Source organism: Aethalodelphis obliquidens, unplaced genomic scaffold (genome assembly GCF_003676395.1).
Source record: "Aethalodelphis obliquidens isolate GAN/ISIS:26980383/991018 unplaced genomic scaffold, ASM367639v1 scaffold44, whole genome shotgun sequence".
Taxonomy (NCBI): domain Eukaryota; kingdom Metazoa; phylum Chordata; class Mammalia; order Artiodactyla; family Delphinidae; genus Aethalodelphis; species Aethalodelphis obliquidens.
In genome coordinates, this window is record NW_020837988.1 from 9,637,479 (window position 1) to 9,660,794 (window position 23,316).

Here is a 23,316-nt window from a genome sequence, read left to right on the forward strand (position 1 = left end):
TGTGTGTGTGTGTGTGTGTGTGTGTGTGTGTGTGTGTGTGTGTGTGTAGGGGGAGGTGAGTGTGGGTGAGTGTGCTGACGTGCATGTTTGTACTAGAATTCAGTGCAAACCAGAGAGGAGTTAAGCTAGTGGTATTTCTTTTTTCACATCTCTTTGGCATCACTCAGGGACACGTGCTCTGCCAGGGCTTCCTAAAGAAGGTGCATTCACACCAAAAGAGTATCACTTACAGCTGATGTCAAAAGCGGCCAGATGTGTGGGCTATGGGAGCTGCTTCCTAGGCACTGCGGTCTGCACGGGGCGCCCCTCAACTGTGTGGGTATCCCTTCCCTTCTTTATTTTAGGATGTGCGGAGCCAGGCTGAGCAATTTTAGCCCAAAGTAATGCTGGTCATCAGAAACACAGCTGCATCAGCGGAACAACTAATGTCAACTGTGTGGGCTGCCCTCCGCTTATCTTTTTTACAGTAACCGTTGAGGTAAGGAGTTATTAGCACCCCTGGTTCACGGGTGGGGAAACTGAGGCAGGGAGCAATTAAGAAACTTGACCCAAATCACACAGCTGGCAGACGGCAGCTGCTACTCGGGTAGACCATCTTGTCTTTGACCAATGGTCACATAGCCCGCTGGCTCTTGGAAACTATGATGATGCAGTTATACATGTGGAAATGCGGTTAACATCATATTCTACCAGTCTGCCAACCACCACAATGAGCAAGAGGAGAGAGAAAGAGAAAGCTGGGAAATTAAACACAATGGTTGAGATTTTCAACAAAAGCGCCACAGCCATTCAATGGGGGAAAAAGTCATTTTTTTGTTCGTTTTCAACAAACGTTCCTGGGACAGTTGGATATCCACATGCAAAAAAGATTAATTTACACCCTTATCTCATCATATACAAAATTATGTACCATATACAGAAATTAAAGTGATCACAGACCTTAAGGTAAGGTCTAAAGCTATAGATGCCTGGAAGGAAACAACTGTATCTTCATGACTTCAGGTTAGGCAAAGATTCTTAGATATAACACCAAAAGCACAAGCAATACAAGAAATTGATAAGTGTGGCATCATCAGTATTAAAAACCTCTGCACTTCAGAAGACATCGTTAATAAGTGAAAACACAAGACAAGGACTGGAAGGAAATACCTGCAAATCACATATCCAACAAAAGACTTGAATCAGTTTGTATAAACAGCTCTTACAATAATAAGAAGACAAACAATCCAATTTAAAAATGGGCAGGGACTTCCCTGGTGGTGCAGTGGATAAGAATCCGCCTGCCAATGCAGGGGACACCGGTTCGGGCCCTGGTCCAGGAAGATCTCACAAGCCGCGGAACAACAAAGCCCATGTGACACAACTACTGAGCCCTCATGCCGCATTTACTGAAGCCCGCGTGCCTAGAGCCCGTGCTCCACAGCAAGAGAAGCCACCGCAATAAGAAGCCCGCGCACCACAAGGAAGAGTAGCCACCGCTCAACACAATCTAGAAAAAGCCTGCGCACAGCAACGAAGACCCAATGCAGCCAAAAATAAATAAATAAATAACTAAATTTATAAAAATAGGCAAAAGGTTGAAATAAACACATCACCAAAGAAGATTTACGTATGGCTAATAAAGCCCATAAAAAGATGTTCAACACCAACACTCATCAGGGAAACGCAAAATGAAGATACCACTTCACACCCACTAGGATGGCTACAATGAAAAAGACAGGCAATGACAAGACTTGGTGAGGACGTGGGGACATCGGAACCCTCACATGCTGCTGGTGGGGATGCAAAATGGCGCAGCCGCTCTGGAAAACAGTTTGGCAGTTCTATAAGATGGTAAACGTAGATCTACCGTATGACCCAGCAATTGTACTCCACCAAGAAACAGAAGTGCAGAAACTGAGTAACCGTCCCAGCTCACAGGGAGGAGCTGGGTTGGAATCTGGGTCCCAAAGGTCAGAGATTGAGCTTTTCCCACCCCCGGGAATGGCCACAGGGGTGTCCAAACAGGTGAGGAGAGGGAGAGCGCTGTGAATGTCTCTTCACCTGTAGAGAATGGGGAAACTTGCACCCCGGGATCCAAGGTCTATTTTTGGGCCTGGAGCCACTGGCTCACGCCCCATGTTAACTGGTGACAATGAGCAAAACCTGCACGAGCCTCTCCCACTCTGGAGGGCCCCCACCCACTCGGTCACCCGTTACACCCTGAGCCAGGCCCGTTGGGGTGGGCGCCCCACTGCTGCCCAGGTGGTTTTCCTGGAGACACGCAAATAGATGAAGACCTGAAACATTTGGGTGGTGATCTTAGGGATAAAGCCCGGAAATGAGAGTCAGCTCCCTCGTTCAGGAACTGAAATCCCTGTACCAACTGGCAGAGGCACCCTTGCCCTCTGCCCATGTCCCCAGCTGCCCCATGCCCTCACCTCCAAGCCCTTCCTTGCGCACTGACTTGAGACCAGTGTTCTGAGTGTCGGGGTTCTCTCTCGGGCCTTCTGACCTTGCTCCCCCGAAGCGGGACGGGCTGGCCTGTGCTGGCTGCCTTCAACCCCTCGGGAAGCTGCAGCCCTCTCCTTACAGAAGCTCCACTCAGAGCGGCAGATGGGAAGGACACTGGGCCCATTCTCCTCTCACCCTCTGCGTCCCCGGTGCGTGGAGCCAGCCCGCGGCGGTCACCTGGGTAGTGGCTCAGATCACTTTTCAGCCGAGGCAGACCCCCTCCCAGGCCACGAGGAAGGGCCAGACCCGCAGCAGCCCTCCTGCCTTCTGATCCCTCAATGGAGGCTCCAGGGTACCCCAGGCCGAGGAAGAAAGGTGACCACGAAGGAGGCTGGGTGGCGCCCAAACCAGGGGCTCCAATGCCAGGTGGACCGGACTCCGGTCGAAGGGTCTCACCTGAGCCTCCTAACCAGGCTCCCTGTCACCACCCCCGTTCCACCCCACCTGACTCCTCCTCCCCAGCACTATGGCTACAGCCACTGTTCTAACTCGGCCACCTGTGTCACTTGAGCATCTGCAACTGCAACGGGCCCCGTGCAGTCGGCACCAGCAAGTCTCCAAGCATAGCCAGAGGCCACCTGCCTCACGGGTTGCCTGAACTGCTAGTTAAGATGCAGATTTGGCGGCCCGCCCCAGACCGATCCCACCTCTGCCTCAGTGGGGAGGGGCCCAGAAATGCGCTCAGTTAACCATCTCACCAAAGTCGGTCGGGCAGTCCCTGGCCGACAGGCTTGGGAACATTCCAGCAGCTCAGGATCCGGCCCCCCTTCCCCAGCCGGGCATCCCAAATGCCCCTGACCCAGGTCCAACACCTTCGCTGTGCTCGTGCCCGTCCTTCTTCCTCAAAGAGAGCCCCCCTCATCCTACCCACCCACCTCTCCCCAGCCCTGTTCTGGTTCTTCCTCCCTGACAAGGCCGCCCCTGATTTCCGCAGCAACAGGAAAATGCTCCCGTTTTTCTCCGGGGCCCACAGATTCAACGCCCCAGGGACACAGTTTAGCACATTTTCTTTTGAAACATTTAAAAATAGCTATAAAAGGGCTCCTAGAGCTGCCCTGGTGGCGCAGTGGTTGAGAGTCCGCCTGCCGATGCAGGGGACGTGGGTTCGTGCCCCGGTCCGGGAAGATCCCACATGCCGCGGAGCGGCTGGGCCCGTGAGCCATGGCCGCTGAGCCTGCGCGTCCGGAGCCTGCGCTCCGCAACGGGAGAGGCCACAACAGTGAGAGGCCCGCGTATCGCCAAAAAAAAAAAAAAAAGGGCTCCCAATTAGCTGGCATGGCCAGAGAGAACATTTCCATATAAGTAAAGCTTACTCTTTCATGTGTAAAGTTAAACATTTCTCTGTCTCCTGAGAGCACACAGAAGGGATATAATTTGACCTTCTTACAACTCTGGATTATCTTTAGAACTATAATATAGAGAATCCCTCGAGGGCTTTTAAGATATATAGGACCCCCACTAAAAAAATCATGTGTATGTATATATGACAGAGTTCCTCTAAACTAAATGAGCCCTGAGTATAATTCGGAGTTTTTAAGCGTGCTTCTTATAGCTTCCTCCGTAGTTGTAACTTTCTGTGTGTGTGTCTGACAGCACCCTATCCCCCTTTTCTCATACGGCTTCTAAACTGCTATGACGTGGGACCCGCACAAAGCAGTGTCTTAAAGGTGTGTCTAACGCCAGAAGAGCAGAGGCTGGGGCCCCGGCGGGCTTCCCATGAGGCAAGCACACGAGCGCCTGAATCCAGGGCCTCCAGCTCTGGATGCGACGCCCCCGGCACTCAATCACCCACAGGGAGATGGAAAACCAGCCGTGCTGCTGGCATGCAAGCCTTCAGCTCAGATGTTTCACAGGCTTGAACCCCTGGCCAAATCTAACAAGGCCAAGCATACTGGGAAAACATCTACAACCCACACGTGGGTCCCCACATCTGACCCTGCAAGTGCCAAGCAGAGAATGTAGCTCCGAAGGAGCAAAGCTGGAGACGAGAGGGTCCGAGCCGGCTGTGAACTCAGTCGGCAGAGACCGTGGTCACCAAAAGAGCCAATGCGATCGTTACCTGTGTTGCTAGAAACGCCTAAAACAAGCAGGGTAATGGTCCAGCCCAGCCCCTGCACAGGTGAGACTCACCTGGACATTCCCGGCCGCAACGTGAAAGAGGCACTTGGAGGAACACCCACCCTGTTCCCACCCCATGGGATGCGTGAAGATCAAACGGGATGGCCTGCAAGTTTTAAAATCAAAATACAACTATCGAAATTTTTAGGGGGACTTCCCTGGTGGTCCAGGGGTTAAGACTCCACGCTTCCAATCCCTGGTCGGGGAACTAAGATCTCACATGCCACGCGGTGCGGCAAAAAACAAAAAAGAAAGAAAAGAAATTAGAATTCACCTAATGAGAAATACACACTAAATGAGAACTACACTTTTACTAAATAAGGAGAAAATCTGAGTAAGGGAGAGGTATGTCTTCCCAGATACGGTTCAGAAAGGCAGAGAGTGGTTAAGGATGGGAAGAAGCGCCTCAGAGTTCAGGAGGAGAATGAAAAAACAAACAAAAACAGGTCATAGGAAGGAAAGTCCTAAGAGTCTAGAACAGTGTACTCTGGTGGTTCAGAGTATTGACTAACTGTGTAACCTAGCACAGGTTTCTTAACTCTGGGTGCCTCAGTCTCTGTTCATCCGTAAAACGGGGATAATAACAGCAACACCCATCATCTACACAGATGCTAGCGCTCATTACCATCAGAAACACCCACATCCTTGGCAAGCTGCTTGGGGAAGAGGGTGGTACTTACTGTGCGTGCCTCCAGATGCCTGGACCAGACCACCAAGAACACATTACAGGGAGGCAGAAATTGGCCCGGGTGGAAAGAAGCACTTTCTACAGGGTTGTCTTGAAATCACTGGGCTGAGTTGGTAGGTAGTGAGACACCCATCACTGGAGGCATCCGAGCCAAGCCCAGATAAAACAAACATCAGAAACATTTTAAACTCCATTTCTCTGAGTTCTAGCTGCTAGAAATACACTTTGTGACACCCAGTGTGCTGCCCAGAGCTTCCACTTTTGCTCACTTCCTGACTCTCCCTCAGTTAAGTTCCAGAGTAGTGGTTCATAAAGCCGGCTGGGTGTTAGACCAGCTGCATCAGAGTCACCTGGTGGGGAGGTGATCACGGTAGACCACGCGTCCTGGCCAGGCCCCGCCGCACGTTTTTCCACCCGAATCCTGGGGTGGGGTTTGCGAATCTGCATGTTTAACCATCTCCCTGATGCACACTCAGGATAAGGACAGTTCTAGAAGGCTAAGATGGCCGGGCAGCCAGCCTCTAGGAGAACAAGCCCTTGTCATCTTGTCTCCGTTACCTCCCCGACCAGCTTCATTAAGACAGACATGAGGCACAGGCTCTTCCAAACTCACAGGAGATACCAGGCTAGCTGGGGGGCTGCTTACGGCTGATCCAACTGGCGCCTTACTAAATGTCTCTTGACGATGTCATCTGCTTTCCCTCCAGCCTTACTACTGCAGCTACCCCACCTAGGTCAGGGGTCCCCAGTGCCAACAACTGTTCTTGTTGTATGATGATCTCCCCCCCCAAACCACCACATTCACTCCCAACCCCATCCCACCAGCTTCCACTGCCCATCCTCCCCGATCCAACTGTATATGCAGAACCCCGTGGTGCAAGGACTTTCAAATTAGCCTTTTGGCATGTGTCCTGGACACCCTTACTGGCCCACTTCCCAAGGCGCCCTCACCAAACCACTGGGCACAGAAAGAAGTCCACCCTCACAATGGATAAGGGGGGCAGGGACACAACAAGAACCTCAGCCCTGGGTGCTCTGCATTGGGTCTCTGGGGCCCACTGACCAAAGGTGGCTGGAATCGCAGCTCCCCACCTCCACCAGCAGCCCAGCACCCGCCCCAGCTGGTGAACTCTGGCAGCCGCTGCCATGGGAACAACAGAGCTGTTGTGCTCTGACATCAGAGCTGGGGTGAACGCAGGGACAGTGACGAGCCAGCCAGAGGACGAGCACCTGTCAGCACACCTGTTGTGAGTCCACCGATCACAAAGATTTGGCTCAAACAGCTGGGGTGATGCGCAGAGGGATGGCCACCTCGGGGGCCCCGTGAAGATGCCTGACGTGCGCGTGCTTTCGGTGTTTAAAGACGGTCTGGCAGGGAGAAAATCCTTCCTGTCTCAGCCTGGCAGCACGGTGACGTTCCTCATCGGGGTGTCACTCTTCTGAGCTGTTGCACCTCAAGGTCAGGGCTTCCCGACAACGCTGGCCACCCCTCCTCCCACAGGGAGGGCGTCTGGTCCCACTCAGGTGGGGGATATCTGCCCCTCCAGGATCCACTGTTGAGCTGAGCCGACTGGAGGTGGGGGGAAGGAATGCTGGCCTGGGGCCCGCATGTCACCCACCCACCCACCCATCCACCCAAAATAAGAAATAGGACATGCCTGACCTCGTTTCTAGGGCTAAGGGCACCCTCCACAAATTTGACAATTGAGAAATTTAGTTTGGGGAACATGATAACAGCCCCAAAATGTCAAAGCAACCGATCTCAGGGTTTGCTTTCTCGCGAAAGTCAACAGCAGGGACTTGGAACCTTGGAGGCAGAGCTGATCCAGGGATGAAAGCCTTTGTGTGGGGCTGGAAGGGCCCTGGGGAGGTCATGTGGTCCCCGACCCGGCGTGGGGCAGGAAGTCTGCTCCTGAACTTCTCAACCACAGCTCCCCACCCACTTTTTGGGCCCCTCTTCTTGGCCCCATAGACACAAAGTCTTATGTCCATTTCTCCTTTCCCAGAGCACACCCAGCCCCCAATCCCTTAGCCTCTTCTCAGCAAGATCATGTACACCCACCTTCAGCATGGGACAAGTTTGGGGCGGGGCTTGGGGAGAGTGCAGATATCATGGTGGCCAAAAACTTCAGCTTGTGGGGCCTTTGACGCATTCTGGAATGGCCACCACTGCCGTGCTCCCCAGGTAGTTCCTGCATTGAAGATATTTCACCCAAGCCCGGGCTCTCCCGACACCATCTTAGTGATTCCTAGGATGCAGCCCCCATCCTCCGGATGAACCTGCTCTGCTCAGGGGTCTCTGCTCCATGGGGCCCATCAATGAACTAGGACCAACCCAGCTTTAATAGCGCGGCCCAACCTACTGCTGAGCACAGTCAGACCCACACTTCAGCAAACTCTGACTTTAAAAACGACGCATATCATTCAAATTCAACAGAGAAAAATTAGAAAACACACACTTGCAAAAGAAAGCCTAATTTCCCCTCCTTTATCTGAACAGTTCACATTTCAGTAAAAAAATTCTACAACCTTTGGTCCCACAGAGCATCCGAGGCTGTGATTTACTTGACCACTGCCCTGCTGCTGTATCTGCTTCTAACACTGAGATAAAGAAGATGGAGGTGAGCATCCTCGTCACGAGATGCCAGCACATGCACTTCATTATTTCCCGCAAAAAAATCCCCAGCTTTAGAGTTACTTGACCAAAGGGGAGACTCTTTCTTTTTTTTTTTAAATTAACGTATAGTTGATTTACAATGTTGTGTTCATTTCTGGTGTGCAGCAAAGAGATTCAATTATACATACATATATTCTTTTTTGTATGCGTTGCCATTATGGCTTATTACAGGATATTGAATATAGTTCCCTGTGCTCTACAGTAAGACCTTGTTGTTTATATGTTTTATATATAGTGGTTTGTATCTGCTAATCCCAAGCTCCTACTAATTTATCCTTCCCCCCTGCCCCTACCAGCTTTCCCCTTTGGTAACCATGTTTGTTTTCTATGTCTGTGAGTCTCTTCTGTTTTGTAAATAAGTTCATTATATTATTTTCTTAGATTCCACATATAAGTGATATCATATGACATTTGTCTTTCTCTACGTGACTTACTTCACTTAGTATGATAATCTCTAGGTCCATCCATGTTGCTGCAAATGACATTATTTTACTCTTTTTTATGGCCAAGTAATATTCCACTGTAGAAATATACCACATCTTCTTTATCCATTCCTCCGTCAACGGACATTTGGGTTGTTTCCAGGTCTTGGCTATTGTAAACAGTGCTGCTATGAACACTGGGGTGCATGCATCTTTACGAATTAGTTTTCTCCAGACACACGCCCAGGAGTGGGATGGCTGGATCACACGGTGAGTCTGACTTTTAGTTATGGAACCTCCATATTGTTGTCCATAGTGGCTGCACCAATTGACATTCAAGGGGAGACTTGAAGTCCTTGATCAGCATTGTCAAAATGCCCTTCCAAGCTTCTAAATTGCTCAGGTTAGGACCAAACACACCTACTTAGCGTCAGCCCTTCCAAGGACAACAAGCCTCTTGGCCACACAGAACAGAGCAACGGAAAGGCCAAAGCTGTGACGTCTGATCTATTTCCAGAGACTTGAGCCAGGATCCGGCTCCTTAGATTCTTGGTGCCGCCCTTGGCTGCGCGACCTTGGGTAAATCATGGACTGCTCTCCATCCAGACAGGGGAGGACAGCTGCCTGACCTACCACCTACCTCATGAGTCCTTGTGAAATGGAAGAGATGAAGTCCTTTTGCACTGAAAATCCCTAGACAGTCGATGTCTTTTTATCGAAGAGACATGATTGGTGACTATTTGCCGGTGGTTCCCCCCCCCCCCGCCCCCGCAGAACCGGTGCACAAGAAACAAACACCACCTGAGATTTATTCCTTTGTTCCCTGCCCTGGATCCAACAGGGCCAAGGGGCCAAGATGTCACAACCAAGAATTGGGGACTGACAGTGCTCATCATGGCTCTGCTCCAACACCATTCCTCCTGAGATACCTGGTTTCTGCCTGGGCATGGCTGGGCCATTTCTCCCAGGGGCTTCTGAGGATTGAAGATTAAATGCTGGAGGGCTGCAGAGAGAAGCCCCCAGGAGAGAACTGTGCCTGCCCCCAAAATCGCCCTGTCACAGGGTCAACAGCCCTCCTGGAAAGGGATGTTCCCCTCGGAGCAGAACAATCCACAGGAACCTGAAGCCCACGAGTGACCTCCGGCCTTCTCTCCCGGCTACACGGAGTGCTGTCTGTTGACAGCACCCTGGACTCCAGAGGCTGCGGTGCCCGGGGTCACCGCAAGCTCAGACCTCATCGCGTGCCTGCAAACGTTCTAGACATGTGGCCCAATAAGATAATTCCTGCGCACCTCCACATCTAACGCGTTCCTGGCATCCTTCCCACCCCGTCCTTGTTCTCTACACCCTGACATGTCATGGGACCCAGGTGAGGACAAGGCGGCCTGGGGCGGGTCAACCAACTCTGCACAGTGAATTTTCAACTACCTGGAGTGACCAGGGAGTGGCGGCACGGAGAAGGCAGAGCAGGGGACCATCAGAGGTACAGTTTCCATACAGTGCTGGGAGCCAGCGTGAGTGCGTCTCCCTCACATCACGTGGCCTGTGCTGAAAACCCATCCACCGGCCCTGAACTCTTGATCTGGACTAAAGGAAGGGCAGCAGAAGTGAGCTGGGCCACAGAGAGAGAGGCCAGGCTGAATTTTACACACTGTAGGAAGAACAGAGAAAGCAGAGGGGGCCAGGAATGTCAGAGGAGGTTTATTTCCCTTTTGCACACACATGACTTTCTTCTTGAGGAGCTCTGGGGACAGAGGCCACACGGTTTCACAGAAGCATCATCCAGGGTCTCAGAGTTCTAGATGGAGTGGGTGGGGCTGACATCTATTGAGTCCCTCTCATGCTTTTGCACACTTTACTCATACATCAGAAATTCACTCAGCATCTGCTATGGCCCGGCCCTGAGGAGTTTAATTCTGCTTTTACAGAAGAAACCGAGGCTCACAGAGGCACAAAGTCAGGACTCAGAACCAGCTCTAACAGGCTCCAAAGCCCCAGGCTTCTTCTCCCAATACCTTCCACTTCGTCTTTTTTCCTCTAAAATGTCAGTCCATTTCATTCTGTCCTTGGTTAAGAATCAGCTGTTGAAGCGCCTCCTAACTAGGGCCTTTCTTTTTTTTGCGGTACGCGGGCCTCTCACTGTTGTGGCCTCTCCCGTTGCGGAGCACAGGCTCTGGACGCACAGGCTCAGCGGCCATGGCTCACGGTCCAGCCGCTCCGCGGCATGTGGGACCTTCCCGGACCGGGGCACGAACCCGCGTCCCCTGCATCGGCAGGCGGACTCTCAACCACTGTGCCAACCAGGGAAGACCTAACTAGGGCCTTTGACTGTCATCAGAGGGGCCTCGGCCATGCCTGGTGCAGAGCCGGGGTGCTGAGCCAACTTCGTGAGGATGCCCTGACCCTAAGGGGTCTCCCGGAAAGGCCAACCAAGATCTCCAGACCACAGATCAGAAAGGGCCACATGAAGACTCATCCCGAGCCAGGCTCTGTCCCCAGGGACTCTCCACCCCGGAACGTTCCACTACAGAGGGGTTATGGCCTTTAAACTCATCCCTCCCTCTCTTAGGCCCACAGGTTCAAGATTTGCTGCATCTTCGGGGTCAGTTCAGAGAATGATATCCACGAGCATCATTTCTTCTGGAAAGCAGGGAGCGGGCCACCAGGTGAGAGGTGAGCCAGCCCCAGGAAGCTCACACCCAGGAGGGTGGGGGAAAGTTCTCATAAAGGGCCAGATGGTACAATAACTAATGTAGCTCTGTCGCTACTACTCAACGCTGCCTTGTAGCTCAAAAGCAGCTGCGGACTTTGTATTAGGAATGGGCGTGGCCGCATCCCAGCAAAACTGTATTTACCACAATAGGCAGTCTGGGGCCAGGGTGCAGTTTGCCAAGCGCTGAAAGGCCAGCAGAGTTTTAGGAGGCCGACTGCATCCTGTGCGTCCTGTTGTAGGGCACGGCCTTGCTGGGGCAGCACCAGGTGGAAACACACCACCTGAGTCTCACCTCGGAAACCTCAGATGTACTCAGCTCAGGGGTCCTCGGGATGCTGCAAAATCAGATGGTAGCGATGGCTGCACAGCTCTGTGACTGCACTGAAAACCACTGAATTGTACACTTTAAGTGGGTGAACAGTATGTGAATTACACCTCAGTAAAGTGTAAGTCTCTGAGGCAGAAAAACAATAACAGCCTTCTTAAGAGGCAATAAACCCTTCCCTAATCTGCTTCTTGGGGGATGAAGGCAAAGGTGGGCAGCCCTGGACGCGCTCCCCCTCCCTCCGGGCTCAGGGCACTCACCCTCTCGCCCTCAGCCTTCTCCTCTGCCTCCCCCATCCTGAAGAAACCTCCACCCCTGTCTCCCCATTGCCTTTTAACTTTAAAATAATTATACAACTCACACACGTTAATCACAGAAAATTTAGAACATACAGATAAGCAAAACGAAATAAAAATCACCCTTGATCTCACCCACTGTCTAGAATTTTGACAGTCACCCTTCCAGACTTTTCTGTACATGCACAGAAAAAAAAAAAAAAAAAAAAAAAAAGGATCGAGATACATACAGAAGCAATAAAACTTCTGTATGCTGGGGAATTTTCACCATAAAAACCCGTGACAGTGGTTATCTAAGGGAAAGGAGGGGGTTGGGACCAGGAGGGATTAACTGAGGTTTCAGGGTGGCAATGACTAGTCTCTTAATTTGAGTATTTGCTTGATAACTTTTTGTTACAATGTACAGTTACGCATGGTGCACTTAAAAATTATATTAGACAGTGTTTGAAATGTGAAAGCATACTGACTGTAACTGGGCTTTTAAATTTAATGCACTCTGAACATTTTTCTAGGTCAAAAGCATGAATCTATAATACTGTTTAAAATGACTGCTTAATATTCTGCTGTCAGGATAGAGCTTCATTTAATTTAGCTCATCGCCAGTTGATGAGCAAATCTCACGAACAAGGTCAGCTTCCAGGAGTTTCCATCCTTCATGTTCCCCAGAGACCACCCCCTCCAAGCCAAGGTGGACCAGAATCGCCACGTTCAGCCTCCTCGCTGTTAAGTCTCCTTTCATTTTAAAACCGTCTGTCTTCTTACTCTGCTATTTGATAGTCATGTGACCCAAGCAAGTTAATCAGCCCGTGCCTCAGTCTGATCATCTGTAAAATGGGGATAATTGTGAATCAGACGCGTTAACACGAGGAACGTGTGGATCACAGTTCTAAGCACTTAGCATGGGTGATGACAGCTGCTGTTACTGTTACTTGTCACAGTCACTTTTCCTTCACAGAACTACCACGGTTTTCCTCCTAGTTCCCTGGGCCCTCCTGGAGGCACCAGAGCCCAGGCTTGTGTGTCTCTGCGCCCCCCACCTGTGTGATAACCATGGCCAGACCTCAGGGCTGGGTGAAGATTACACGTCCAGCACAGCATCTGGCACAGAAAGAGCCAGTCCCCACGCCGCAACCCCGAGAGCCTCCATGGACACCGTCCTAGGCACTGCACCTCTGCCCTTTCTTGTGATCTTTGCCCACAACCTTAAAAGGTAGGTAAATTATTATCCCCTCTTTGGTGATGGAGAAACCGCGGCAGAGGGCACTTCCCCAAGATCTCTCCCCTGGACTGAGTCGTGGGGCTGCAGAGCAGCTGCCCTAACCATGCTGCTCCAAACCTATGTGTCCCTACTTCCCACTGCCTCTGCTCCCACTTCCTCTTCCCTCCGAGGCCCCTCACATACTTCCATAATCTGCTGTAGCTACTACAGCCGGAGACCCCACTGTCTCTCTCAGCAGAACTCAGCAGGGAACCCCACTGAACACCTGACCACGTTAGGGGATGCCTGGCCCTGGCCCTGAGGTCAAACCCCAGAGGCAGCCCCCGTCCCAGCTGGTCACCCCCCTGCCTGCCTTCCGTTTCCTGAGTCCCTCCCTCGTGCAGGTGCCTGCTCCGCTCACCTGGGTGACTGACTACAAGCCCTTAACATTGCTCTTCTGCCTGCAGCTACCTTTCCCTCCCCCTCCATGTCTAACAGCTCTCGGGGAGGTGGGGGGACAACAAAGACCCCCCTTGGTTCCCACTGCCGGGGCTTCAGGCTCTGCTGCTGCGCCCGGGCGCAAGGCTGCCCACCCTTTGGTTTCAAAGCCCCTTCCCACCATGTCTCTCACCCCTCCCCACAGGCCATAAAAAAGTGTTTTACAGGCAGTGATTAACCTTTTAGGGGTCACATACCCCTTTGAGAACCTGGTGGAAGCCATGGCCCCTGTCCACAGAAAAACATGGACACACACACACACACACACACACACACACACACACACACACACACACACACACAGCTTTGCTTACAGTTTCAGGGCTCAAGACCGCCCCCCACTAGGCCCATCTCTGAACAGACGTCTATGCCCCCCAGGTTAGGACCCTTCTTTATAGAGATTACATCTCAATTTAATTTTTACAGCAAACACTTGCCCAGTCCGCCTTGCTGGGGTCTCCAGTAGCTTAACCTAGGATGCTAATTGGACGAGGCGGACCCCAATTCTGTCAGCTACAAAATGGGGTTCACCTGGGTCTCTATCACTTTCCCACTGGAGCTGCACATGCACGCGGTGATGGCGGCGCCAGAGGCTCCAGGATTCCAGCCAGCCCAGGCCTCAGGGGTCCTGGAGGTAGGCCCTGGGAGAGCCTGGGCCTGGGCTGGGTGAGCCAGCTTCATTCCTGCCCTTTCTGAGACGCTGGTACCCAGACCGCCCCTCAGTCTGGAAGTCCTCCTCCCTCCCCACTTCCCTTGGCTGCCTTTCCTCCCAGCATTCTGGGGCATCTCACATAAGCCTCCCCCCACCCCGACCCCCTATGGCCCTCGCAGTCTACGGATCCTGTAGCAACCAAACAGAAGCCTAGCCCAGCACTCAAAATCTACCTGTTCGTTTAAAACTATGCACAAGTGCACCTGTCAATCCATATAGTGAGGTATCTATAACGTTCTCTTCTCACACTCAGATTGTCTTGGGTACCCGCTTTGGAAATGACTGCTCTGTGCAAACTTTGGTGGTGGGTGTCAGAATCACCTGGAGAGTGTGAGAAATACCCATGCCCATGCCCTGAGCCCCAAGGGTCCAATGTGGGACGCTAATTCAGACAACTGCCTTCCAGCAAACTCCCTGGGTGATGCCCGCTGTCACCCACAGGTACACACTCTCGATGCCTCTCCTCAGGCCCTCGGGATGGAATGCAAACGCTATGTGATAAACCAGATGTCCAGTCCCACTCTGCCTCTCGGGCCCTCCTGCCCCCGAGCCTGCTCTGTACCCAGACTCTCTCGCACCTTTCCCAGGCAGCCTGTCCCTGTCCTTGGCACTGCAAAATCATGCACTGAACCATGCCTGGTACATGTTCCCCCAGCTCCATCCTCCAATTTAGGGTTCTTTACGCTTTCAACCTTGATTTCCTCAGTCTGCCCTTCTCTTTCCAGAAAGACCATCCTAGCCACAAGACCACTTGCCCTCAGCCCCTTGTTTGTGTGTGTGTGGAGTGCGTGTGCTCTCACACACACTGCAGGGTGGAGGGGTGTCCAGGGCAGGCACCTGAGTCGAGCTCCAAGGCAGGGGAGAGCTCGGTGGCACCTACACCCCTAGTCTGCCTTCTCTTTATCTCCTTTCATGCTTTTTCCCCCCCCAGTTTTATTGATATAATTGACATACAGCACTGTATAAGTTTAAGGTGTACAGCGTAACGATTTGACTTAGATGTATTATGAAATGATTATCACAACATGTTCAATTAACATCCATCATCTCACAGATATAAAATAAAAAACAAAAAAAATGTTTTCCTTGTGACGAGAACTCTTAAGAGAGCAAATCCTAACTTTCTTATACGTCATACAGCAGTGTTGGCTATAGTCATCACTTCGTACATTACTTCCTTAGTACTTATATATTTCATTGTTTTTTTTTTTTTTTTTACGGTGTGCGGGCCTCTCACTGTTGTGGCCTCTCCCGTTGCGGAGCACAGGCTCCGGACGCGCAGGCTCAGCGGCCATGGCTCACGGGCCCAGCCGCTCCGCGGCATGTGGGATCCTCCCGGACCGGGGCACGAACCCATGTCCCCTGCATCGGCAGGCGGACCCTCAACCACTGCGCCACCAGGGAAGCCCATTTCATTGTTTTTTAATTTTTATTTTTTTAACTTTTCATTTTATATTGGAGTCACAGTTGATTAACAATGTTGTGACAGTTTCAGGTTCACAGCACAGTGATTCAGTTATACACATGCTTTTGCTTTTTCCTGCTGTTTTTTCCCATCCTTCAGACCTCCTGGGGTCCTCCAAGCATACCTCTTAGCCATTTTGGAACCCAAGGGGTTCATCTGCTCCCACAGCCCCTTGGGCACTGGATCAGCAGCTCTGCATCAGGACGAGGGTGGCTGCGTCCACCCCCTGACCCCCAAAGCCTGGGAGTCGTCTAAACCCGCACCAATGGGATGCTCTGGGCAAGCCAGCTGAGATGAAAAAGAAGAGCGGCAGGACCCAAGCCCACCTGCAGCTCAAGGACTAGCGGCCAGGACCACCGACTCCAGGGGACCCAGCAGGCCCCAGGCTGGCACCATGTCCTCAGATCAGAGAGGGAGGAACACGTGGGGTGGGGAGAGCTCCCTCCCAGCCACGTGCCATGCCCGCAGCACAGCCTCCAAGCGCTGCACACATCTCTTCCCATCTCCCAACCCAGGTTCCAGTCACTCCCCTGGCGAATACATCCTTCCAGGAACACTGTCCAAGACCAAGCCCAGGAACTCGAGGGCCCCCCAAGGCCCCCTCCCCATCCTCTCATCGGAACCCGTTATCTCTCTTCAGATGCCCAAATGCTTTTCACCTTGTGACAGTTACTTGGTTCATTATTTGCCCGAAGCACATGGAGGCTGACTTACTTTAAGCCACGCCCCTGGCGGGCGGTCGGGGTGGGGGGGAGTCTACATGCCTTCCGCCCACCCTGACCCACAGTCTTAAACGTGCTTCCACACTGCTTGGCACCAGTGTCCTAGCGCTCCTTCCTGAGGGCAGGGATCGTGCCTTCCTTCTCCCTTATGTCCCCTGGGGCAGAGCTGGGCACCCTGTAACTGCTTGTTGCAACACAGGTGAGCCCGATAGGAAAATCGGGATTACGAAACACAGACTGATTATACACTTTGCGAAAGGAGTTGCCAACAGTGTCTTTACACAGCACCACCCCCATCCCAGCCCCCGTGCGCTCAAGGCCTCACTCAACGCACAGGAAGCTCACCTGCCTTGCTTTCCCCGAGCACATGTTTGGTGAGGATGCTGCCGCTTCTGAGTGCCTACTGTTTCTCCCCGAGTGGCCGCTATCTGGCCCCCATCAGTGTGTGCCCAAGGCCAGCCTGTTTGCCCTGGCAACCAGGCTGTGGGCCCTGCCCCAGCTGGTGCTAGAGACCACCGGAGGGTTTGCAAAAAGCAGCGTCTAGAAATGGGAGCATCCTGAGAAAGATGGCATGGAGACTGCCCTCCTGGGAGACAGTGGCCCTGGGCCTCGCCATCCAGGCCGTGGGGGAGAGTTTATCATCTGGGCCCAGAGAGCTCCTGGATTCACCCTCGACCCCAGAAACCGGCCCAAGCGGCCCAGGTCTGCCAAGCCACTCAGCTGGCTAAGGAACTCCAGGCTCCCGCACTGTGGCACTACCTGAAGAGCAAGCCCAAAGCTGGTTTCCAGCCAGGTTACTGGAGCCGTGCAGGCCTGTAGGAGATGGCGAAGGACCCCATTAGATGAGAGGAAACGAGGCTGGCGGCACATCCGAGCAGGGCTCTGAGACGCGAAAAGACTTCCTGGAAAGGAAGCTCATCCTCACTTTTCTGGAAAGGACAGGGAGCAGGGCCTTCCAGGAGGAGCCCCGGTCACCTCTTCCCACCCCTTCATCCTCAATCTCATAACAAACTCTTTTGCCGACCCCAGTTCCAATCCTACCGGCTGCAAGAGCTAAGGAGATGCCCCCAGAAATCCTTACACAGGCAGACAGAAAAATGAATGTTTCCTAAACCAACTGCCTCTTGTAGACACCAAGCCATTTCACAAGCCTGCGTCCAGCCAACAATTAAAGGAACCAGCACACTGCACTAAAGGTCAGTCTTTAGGGACCCCAAGTACAGCAGACCATCACCCTTCCTGAACCCCCGGGCCACTGCCCTGGTGGCACAGTCACCTGTAGGGCTTTAAAACTACAAAAGCCAAGGTCTGAGCCGGACGTTCGATGTCTACAAAGAGACCCAGACCCGAGGCAATTATGCTCTCGGCCAGAGCGGGGAATCATCACCCAGAAGCCATGAACTTGCACCACCCAAAGGAGAGGCACATGTGGAAAGGCTACAGCTTTCACTGTGGGGTTCACTCCATGGCCACCCTGGGATGTCTCTGGGACATATCCCGAGTTGACTAAGCACAGAAGGGCTGCCCATGGAACAATACTGGGCAGCATCCACCCCAAATTCATGTCCACCCAGAACCTGTGAATGTGACCTTATTTGGAAATAGCGTCTTTGCAGATATGATCAAGTTAAGATAAGGTCATAGCAGACTAGGGAGGGCCCTGAATCCAACGACGGGTATTCTAATAAGAGGAGAGGGCACAGAGACACACGCACAGAGAAGAAGGCCACCAGAAGACAGAGCAGTGACTGGAGTGATGTGTCTACAAGCCAAGGGACACTAAAGACTGCTGGAGCCACCAGGGGTGGAACCGATTTTCCCTCAGAGCCTCCAGAAGGAACCTACACTGCTAACACCTTCATTTTGGATGTCAGGCCCCCTAAACTGAGAGAGAATCAATTCTCGCTGTTTGACGCCCCACAGTTTGTGGTCACTTGTTACAGCAGCCATGGGAACCTAATGTAATGGGCTTTGTGGCGCGATCCTGTGGAACCTCTGAGCTGGGCTGGGGTTAAAAGTTTTGGCTCTACGATGATGCTGATGTGATGACTAAGCCATAAATGCCAGCAGATGCAGGTGGAGGAGAGGGTAATGCGCAAAACAAGAGGGGACCTTGGGGCATTCGGACACTGCTGCACCCTGACCTTTGCTGCCCTTGATCCAAACCCAAAGCAGAAACGGCCCCAGCGCTGCCTCAGCTGACACTGGGCAAGGATGGGAGTGGCTGGCTGGGCATTCTCTCCGTGCGGCCGAGGGGTGTGAGGTGGACCCAAGGCCCGACCCCTTCCTGCTCAGCCCCTGTGAACCAAGCCCTAGAGTCTCCTGAGCCACGGATTCCTTATGAGCCTGGGCCTGATTCTGCCCTAGAAGCACAGCCTCTCTCTCCGCAAGGGGCCTGGACAGGCCTGGACTCCCAGGGGACACCGCATGCAAGGCCAATCCTGGCTCCGCCACTGGGAGGAGCCTCTCCTCCCCCCCACCAGTCTTGCTGAGCAGCGAAGCCAAACTGGAGAACTTCCCCAGTTCGGGTTGTGTGGAAACCACTCTGCAAGCACACACCGTGCCCCAAGTGCAGGTGGCCTGAGCTACGTGAGGCGCACAGGTAGGGTCACCTGAAGACTTCCCGCGCCAGGCCAACAGCGGCAGCTCCAAGGGCCAACTGAAGCGTGGCCAGGAGCCGTGGGGAGTGTGGGGAGATCAGAGGGGCATGGCTGACAAGAGGAGAAACCCGGAGACCCTGCCTTTGAGTCTGCACAGGTGAGGGCAGCCCAGCCTCACCACAGCTGGCAAGAGGATGCACGGCTGGCAGCTGAGACTTAGTAGCAGAAAACAAACCTGTCAGGAGGTGAGAGTGAGCTGCAGAGGCCCACCTGCTGTGCACCCATCCTTTTGGTTAAACTGAACCTGCCCCAGGAAAACCTGGCTGACTGTCACCAGGGCAGTAGAGGCCTGCAAGTGCCAGAACTGGATGGAAACCTCCAGGGCCCAGCGGGTTCCTCCCATTTCTGCTGCATTCTCCCCACTTCTGTCTCCTGCCCCTCTGCTTATCAGAACAAATAGCTGGGCTCTCCTCCTTTCCTCGCTAGCTCCCATGTGTGGGGAGCAAGGGGTCCTGAGGGGAACAGATATTTGTCGGGCACCCTGAGCAGCCATACTACCTGCAACCTCCAGTCACCAAAGTCCCCAGCTTGTGTGGATGTCCTGAAAAAGCAGTCACCACTCAAGGACCCTCCTGCCTGTCCCTGTGTGCAATGCCTCCTGGGCAGGACGTGGGAGGAGCCGGCCCTGGGGCTCTTTCCAGCTGCTCCACTGAGCCCTTGGGGAACCTGACCAGGGGAGGGAAGCTTCCATCCAGCCCCAGCCTAATCTGGTGAGCCCCACAGGCGGCTTGGTGGGAGAGGCCCAGGCAGCGCAGCTCTTCCCCACCCAGCTCCAAGCCCAGAGGAGCCCAAGTCCCATCTCACCTGTGAAAGTTTCTTCCTGGGGTCCCCGGTCCTTCAACCCACCGAGGTCGAGAGTCCCCCCACCCCCTAGGCTGTGTCCCGCACTCTCCCCGCTCCGCCCCCCCTCTCCCCACCCCACCCCCCGCGCTGGCATCCCGGGGCCCTCCGCCTGCCAAAATCCAATCCGTTCCCTGGCTCCCTTTTCTGGGGCTGGAGCTGCAGCGGAATTTCGGTGGAATTTTGAGGTTGAGAAGCATCTCGGCAGAGAGGAAAATAAAGGAAGAGAAGGAAGGGGGTAAAAAGTACGATTTTGGCATCAACTTGCAGGATTCTAGAAGGCACCGAGGCCCCGGAGGCGGGCGCTGGGTCCCTCTGCAAGATGCGGGCGGGCGGGCGGGGCGCCGGCGAAACCTACGGGTCCAGCACGTCCCGTAGGGACGGTGGGCGCCGGGCCGGGGCGGGGTCGCCGTCCTTACCTACGTCTGCATTGCAAAACGCCTGTTGCGGGTGCACCGGGGAGCAGCTGCAGGCGTCGGTCGGGCGGAGCAACATCCCCAGCAGCAGGAGGCCGAGCACAAGCCGCAGGCTGCGGGCCGCGGCGCCCATGGCGGGCGGGGGGCGGGGGCGCGGGCTCGGGCTCCGGCTAGCCGCCGCCGCCTGGGCTCGGGGCGCTCCCCTCTCGCCGGCCGGGGCAGCGCGGGTCTGGGCGGCGCTCCGCGGCCGCGCCCTCCGCTCCGGCCCGCACACGCCGCACAAACTTTCTCGGCTCTTGGTCGCGGGGGCGATGAGGGGGCGCGGGGCGCGGCCGGCAGCGCGGAGACGAGAGCGGGCCGGGGGGCAGCGAACGAACGAGCGAACGAGAGAGCGAGCGAGCGCGCCGCGGGCCTGGTCGCCGACACTCAGCTGCCTTCTATGGTTGTGTGCGCCGCGGGCGCGGGCCGAGCCGGCCTTTTATTGCTCTCCGAGGATTGTTGGGCTCCGCCCCCCAGTGGCGGGCGGCCAATGCCGGCTCCGGGAGCTCCCAGCCGCCTCCTCCCCGCTCGCCTCCCGCGCCTCCCGGCCCTCCCCCAAGCCCGGCTTTTGTTGTGTCCAGCCTGGCACCGCCGGGACCCGCCGCTGCGCACCTGGCTTCCTACCGTCCGGGACCGTACCCCGCAGCCTCCCAAATCTCCAGAGCTTGGGAGGGGGGGGGGGCGCTGCGGAGGACAGTGCCCAGTGGACCCTGACTCAGCACTTGGGACTCGCAGCCCACCCCTCCAGGGCACAGGCGGCCCACGCACCACCCCTTCCCCTCCAGCTTGGCACTGGAGATGTACACTGCCTGATTCCCTTCCACCCCTGGGGTCCCTGAGATTCTAGCCAGGGATTGAGGAAAAGGATGTGCGCTTTGGAGCAGGGGTCGTTCCCTGCCGTCCCTCTCCCAGGCCCCTTTGGCTGGGTGGCCTCCTGAAATTTACCGAGGATTCCTTTTTCAAATGGAGGGCTTAGAATTTTAAGTGCGCTTGGCCAGTAGAGTTGGAGGGGGAGGGGAGAGTGGTTACTATGAACAAAACAGGATTTTATATAAACTGGCCATATTTTTGACCAGCCAGCGGGGCGGGGGGTGGGGGCAGGAGCCCAGGAGACAGTAGGATCGGATGAAGGCATTTTCCGGGCTCTGCTCCCTTAGCCTACAAATGTGGGAGCTGAAGGACTTTTCCCAAAACAGTTCTGTGTTCCACGGTAGGGCAGAGGGTCTTAGAGGTGTGGATGGCACAGAAAGTGTGGCCCCTGGGGTCCCTGTCTACCTGTCTCTGAGCCCTCTCTGTGGTGGGCACTGTTACACATAAAGCCTCGTTCTTGCCAGCAGGATGTTTGTAATCTAGCCAGGGAGTTGTAAACTGAGAAAAATGACACAATTAAAGAATAATTGCCCGCTAAACTGTGTTGCTGACTTGAGATGTGAAACTGGGAAATACTGAAACAACGGAAAAACAGCTTCTTTCTGTTTATGCGTGCTTTGAAACAGACAACTTGAAGAAAAGTTAAATAGGCAGGGCAGTTATTTTTAGTACTCTTAACAATTCCAAAGTCACTTTTTCGGCTTTTGTTTCTGTAAAATAAAGTCGTGTCATTTGTGAAATGCTAATTTTTTAAGCACAGTTAATTTGGAAAATTATCGCAAGTTGGCTGCCTGTAGCCTTTTCATTTCTTTCTTTCTTTGTTATTGCAAGTGGAACGAAATGCTCTTGAACTTTACAGAAGCTGAAATCAATTTGTCAGTTTATGAAAGAAACAAATATCTATCTTAGGGGCTCTCAGCCTTTCAGGCAAGATAGACACATAAATGATCAAGTATACCTGAGGGTGAGAAATAACATTACAGGTTGGTTGATGATGGTGCAGAAGGGGATAGGGTCCACGCCAGGCACAGGGCAGGAAATGAGGGGCCTGGGCTGGCCTTCCTTCCTTCCTTCCATCAACAATGCTTACTTGAGCATCTGCAGTGGGCATTGTCCTGAGAGCTGGGCATTCAGGCCTCCACAGAACGGACAATGGTCCCTGGGCCAGTGGGTAGAAAGACTCCTGAGCTGGTGAAGGAGAAGAGAAGGGAGGGGAGAGGAGCCATGGAGGAGATTTTAGAGGGTCTGGGAGGGGACCGTGTTTTATTCTGAGGACAGAGCTTCTGGAGGCTTTGGAGCAGAGGGGCACAGCGGGCCCCTCTGAAAGGATGGAGCTCTGTGGTAGGATCGGCAGGAGTGAGGGCAGAGGGTTTACCTGTGACTCAGAGTTGCAGCAGCCCAGCCTCCTCGCTGGCCTTGCCAAGCCTGTCTCCCCATCCACAAAACGATGATAAAGTCCCCTTCCTAGTGGATTTCTGAGCATGGCCGAGCAGAGGCTCTAAAATCCGGTGCATGTGGTGGCTGCCATCAGGAGGCATTGAATGTTAAATGACTTTCACGAGGGCACAGCAGGTGAAGGGACAGAGCAGCCCCCGAAAGCTGACCCTGACCTGCCCAGCCATTTTACGGTGCCTGTGGCGGCCTTGGCTCCTGGGCGCCCCGCCTCATTGCCCCGGCCTCTCCATTCCTCCTCGTCGTCCTCTGCCTGTGCTCCTGGTTAGAATCTTCCCATCTCAAAACCACGGGAACTGAGGCCCCAGGTGAGGAATCTACTGAAGACAAGAAGTACATTAGGATCTGACTACGGTGTCAACAGATGCCCTTTCACACACTCTCTGCTCCACCGCCAAGAGGGCTCAGCAACTGGGGATGAATGTGGGGAGAGGGCCGCAGCTCTGACCTCTGCCCAAGGAGGGAGGTCAGGGTCAGGGCGCCCCACGTGCAGGAAGAAGGAGGACCCGAAGGCTGATAGGTCTCTCCATGGGCTTCTCTCCTAACTAGCTTCCCGGACCTTGATCTTAGGGGGCAGGCTAACAGGGGAGCCATACGGGAGACCCCCGCCCAGCCCCCATGTGCATTCTGACCACAGCCTGTTGGACCTCGGCTTGTATCTGTGACTCCCAGCAGGACTCAGGACAGACAGGAGGGGGCAGCACCTGCCAGG

At 53.9% G+C, this 23,316-nt stretch overlaps 1 protein-coding gene across 1 annotated transcript in view; it reads right to left on the reverse strand.

Annotated features, from left to right (window-relative positions):
• TIMP2 (TIMP metallopeptidase inhibitor 2) overlaps positions 1-20,691 on the reverse strand; it is a 51,046-nt gene extending 30,355 nt beyond the window's left edge. The window contains exon 1 of the mRNA XM_027080890.1: positions 20,247-20,691. Coding sequence (XP_026936691.1) covers positions 20,247-20,376 — 130 coding nt within the window. The 5' untranslated portion in view covers positions 20,377-20,691. The remainder of the gene's footprint in view (positions 1-20,246) is intronic.
• Positions 20,692-23,316: the final 2,625 nt, after the last annotated feature.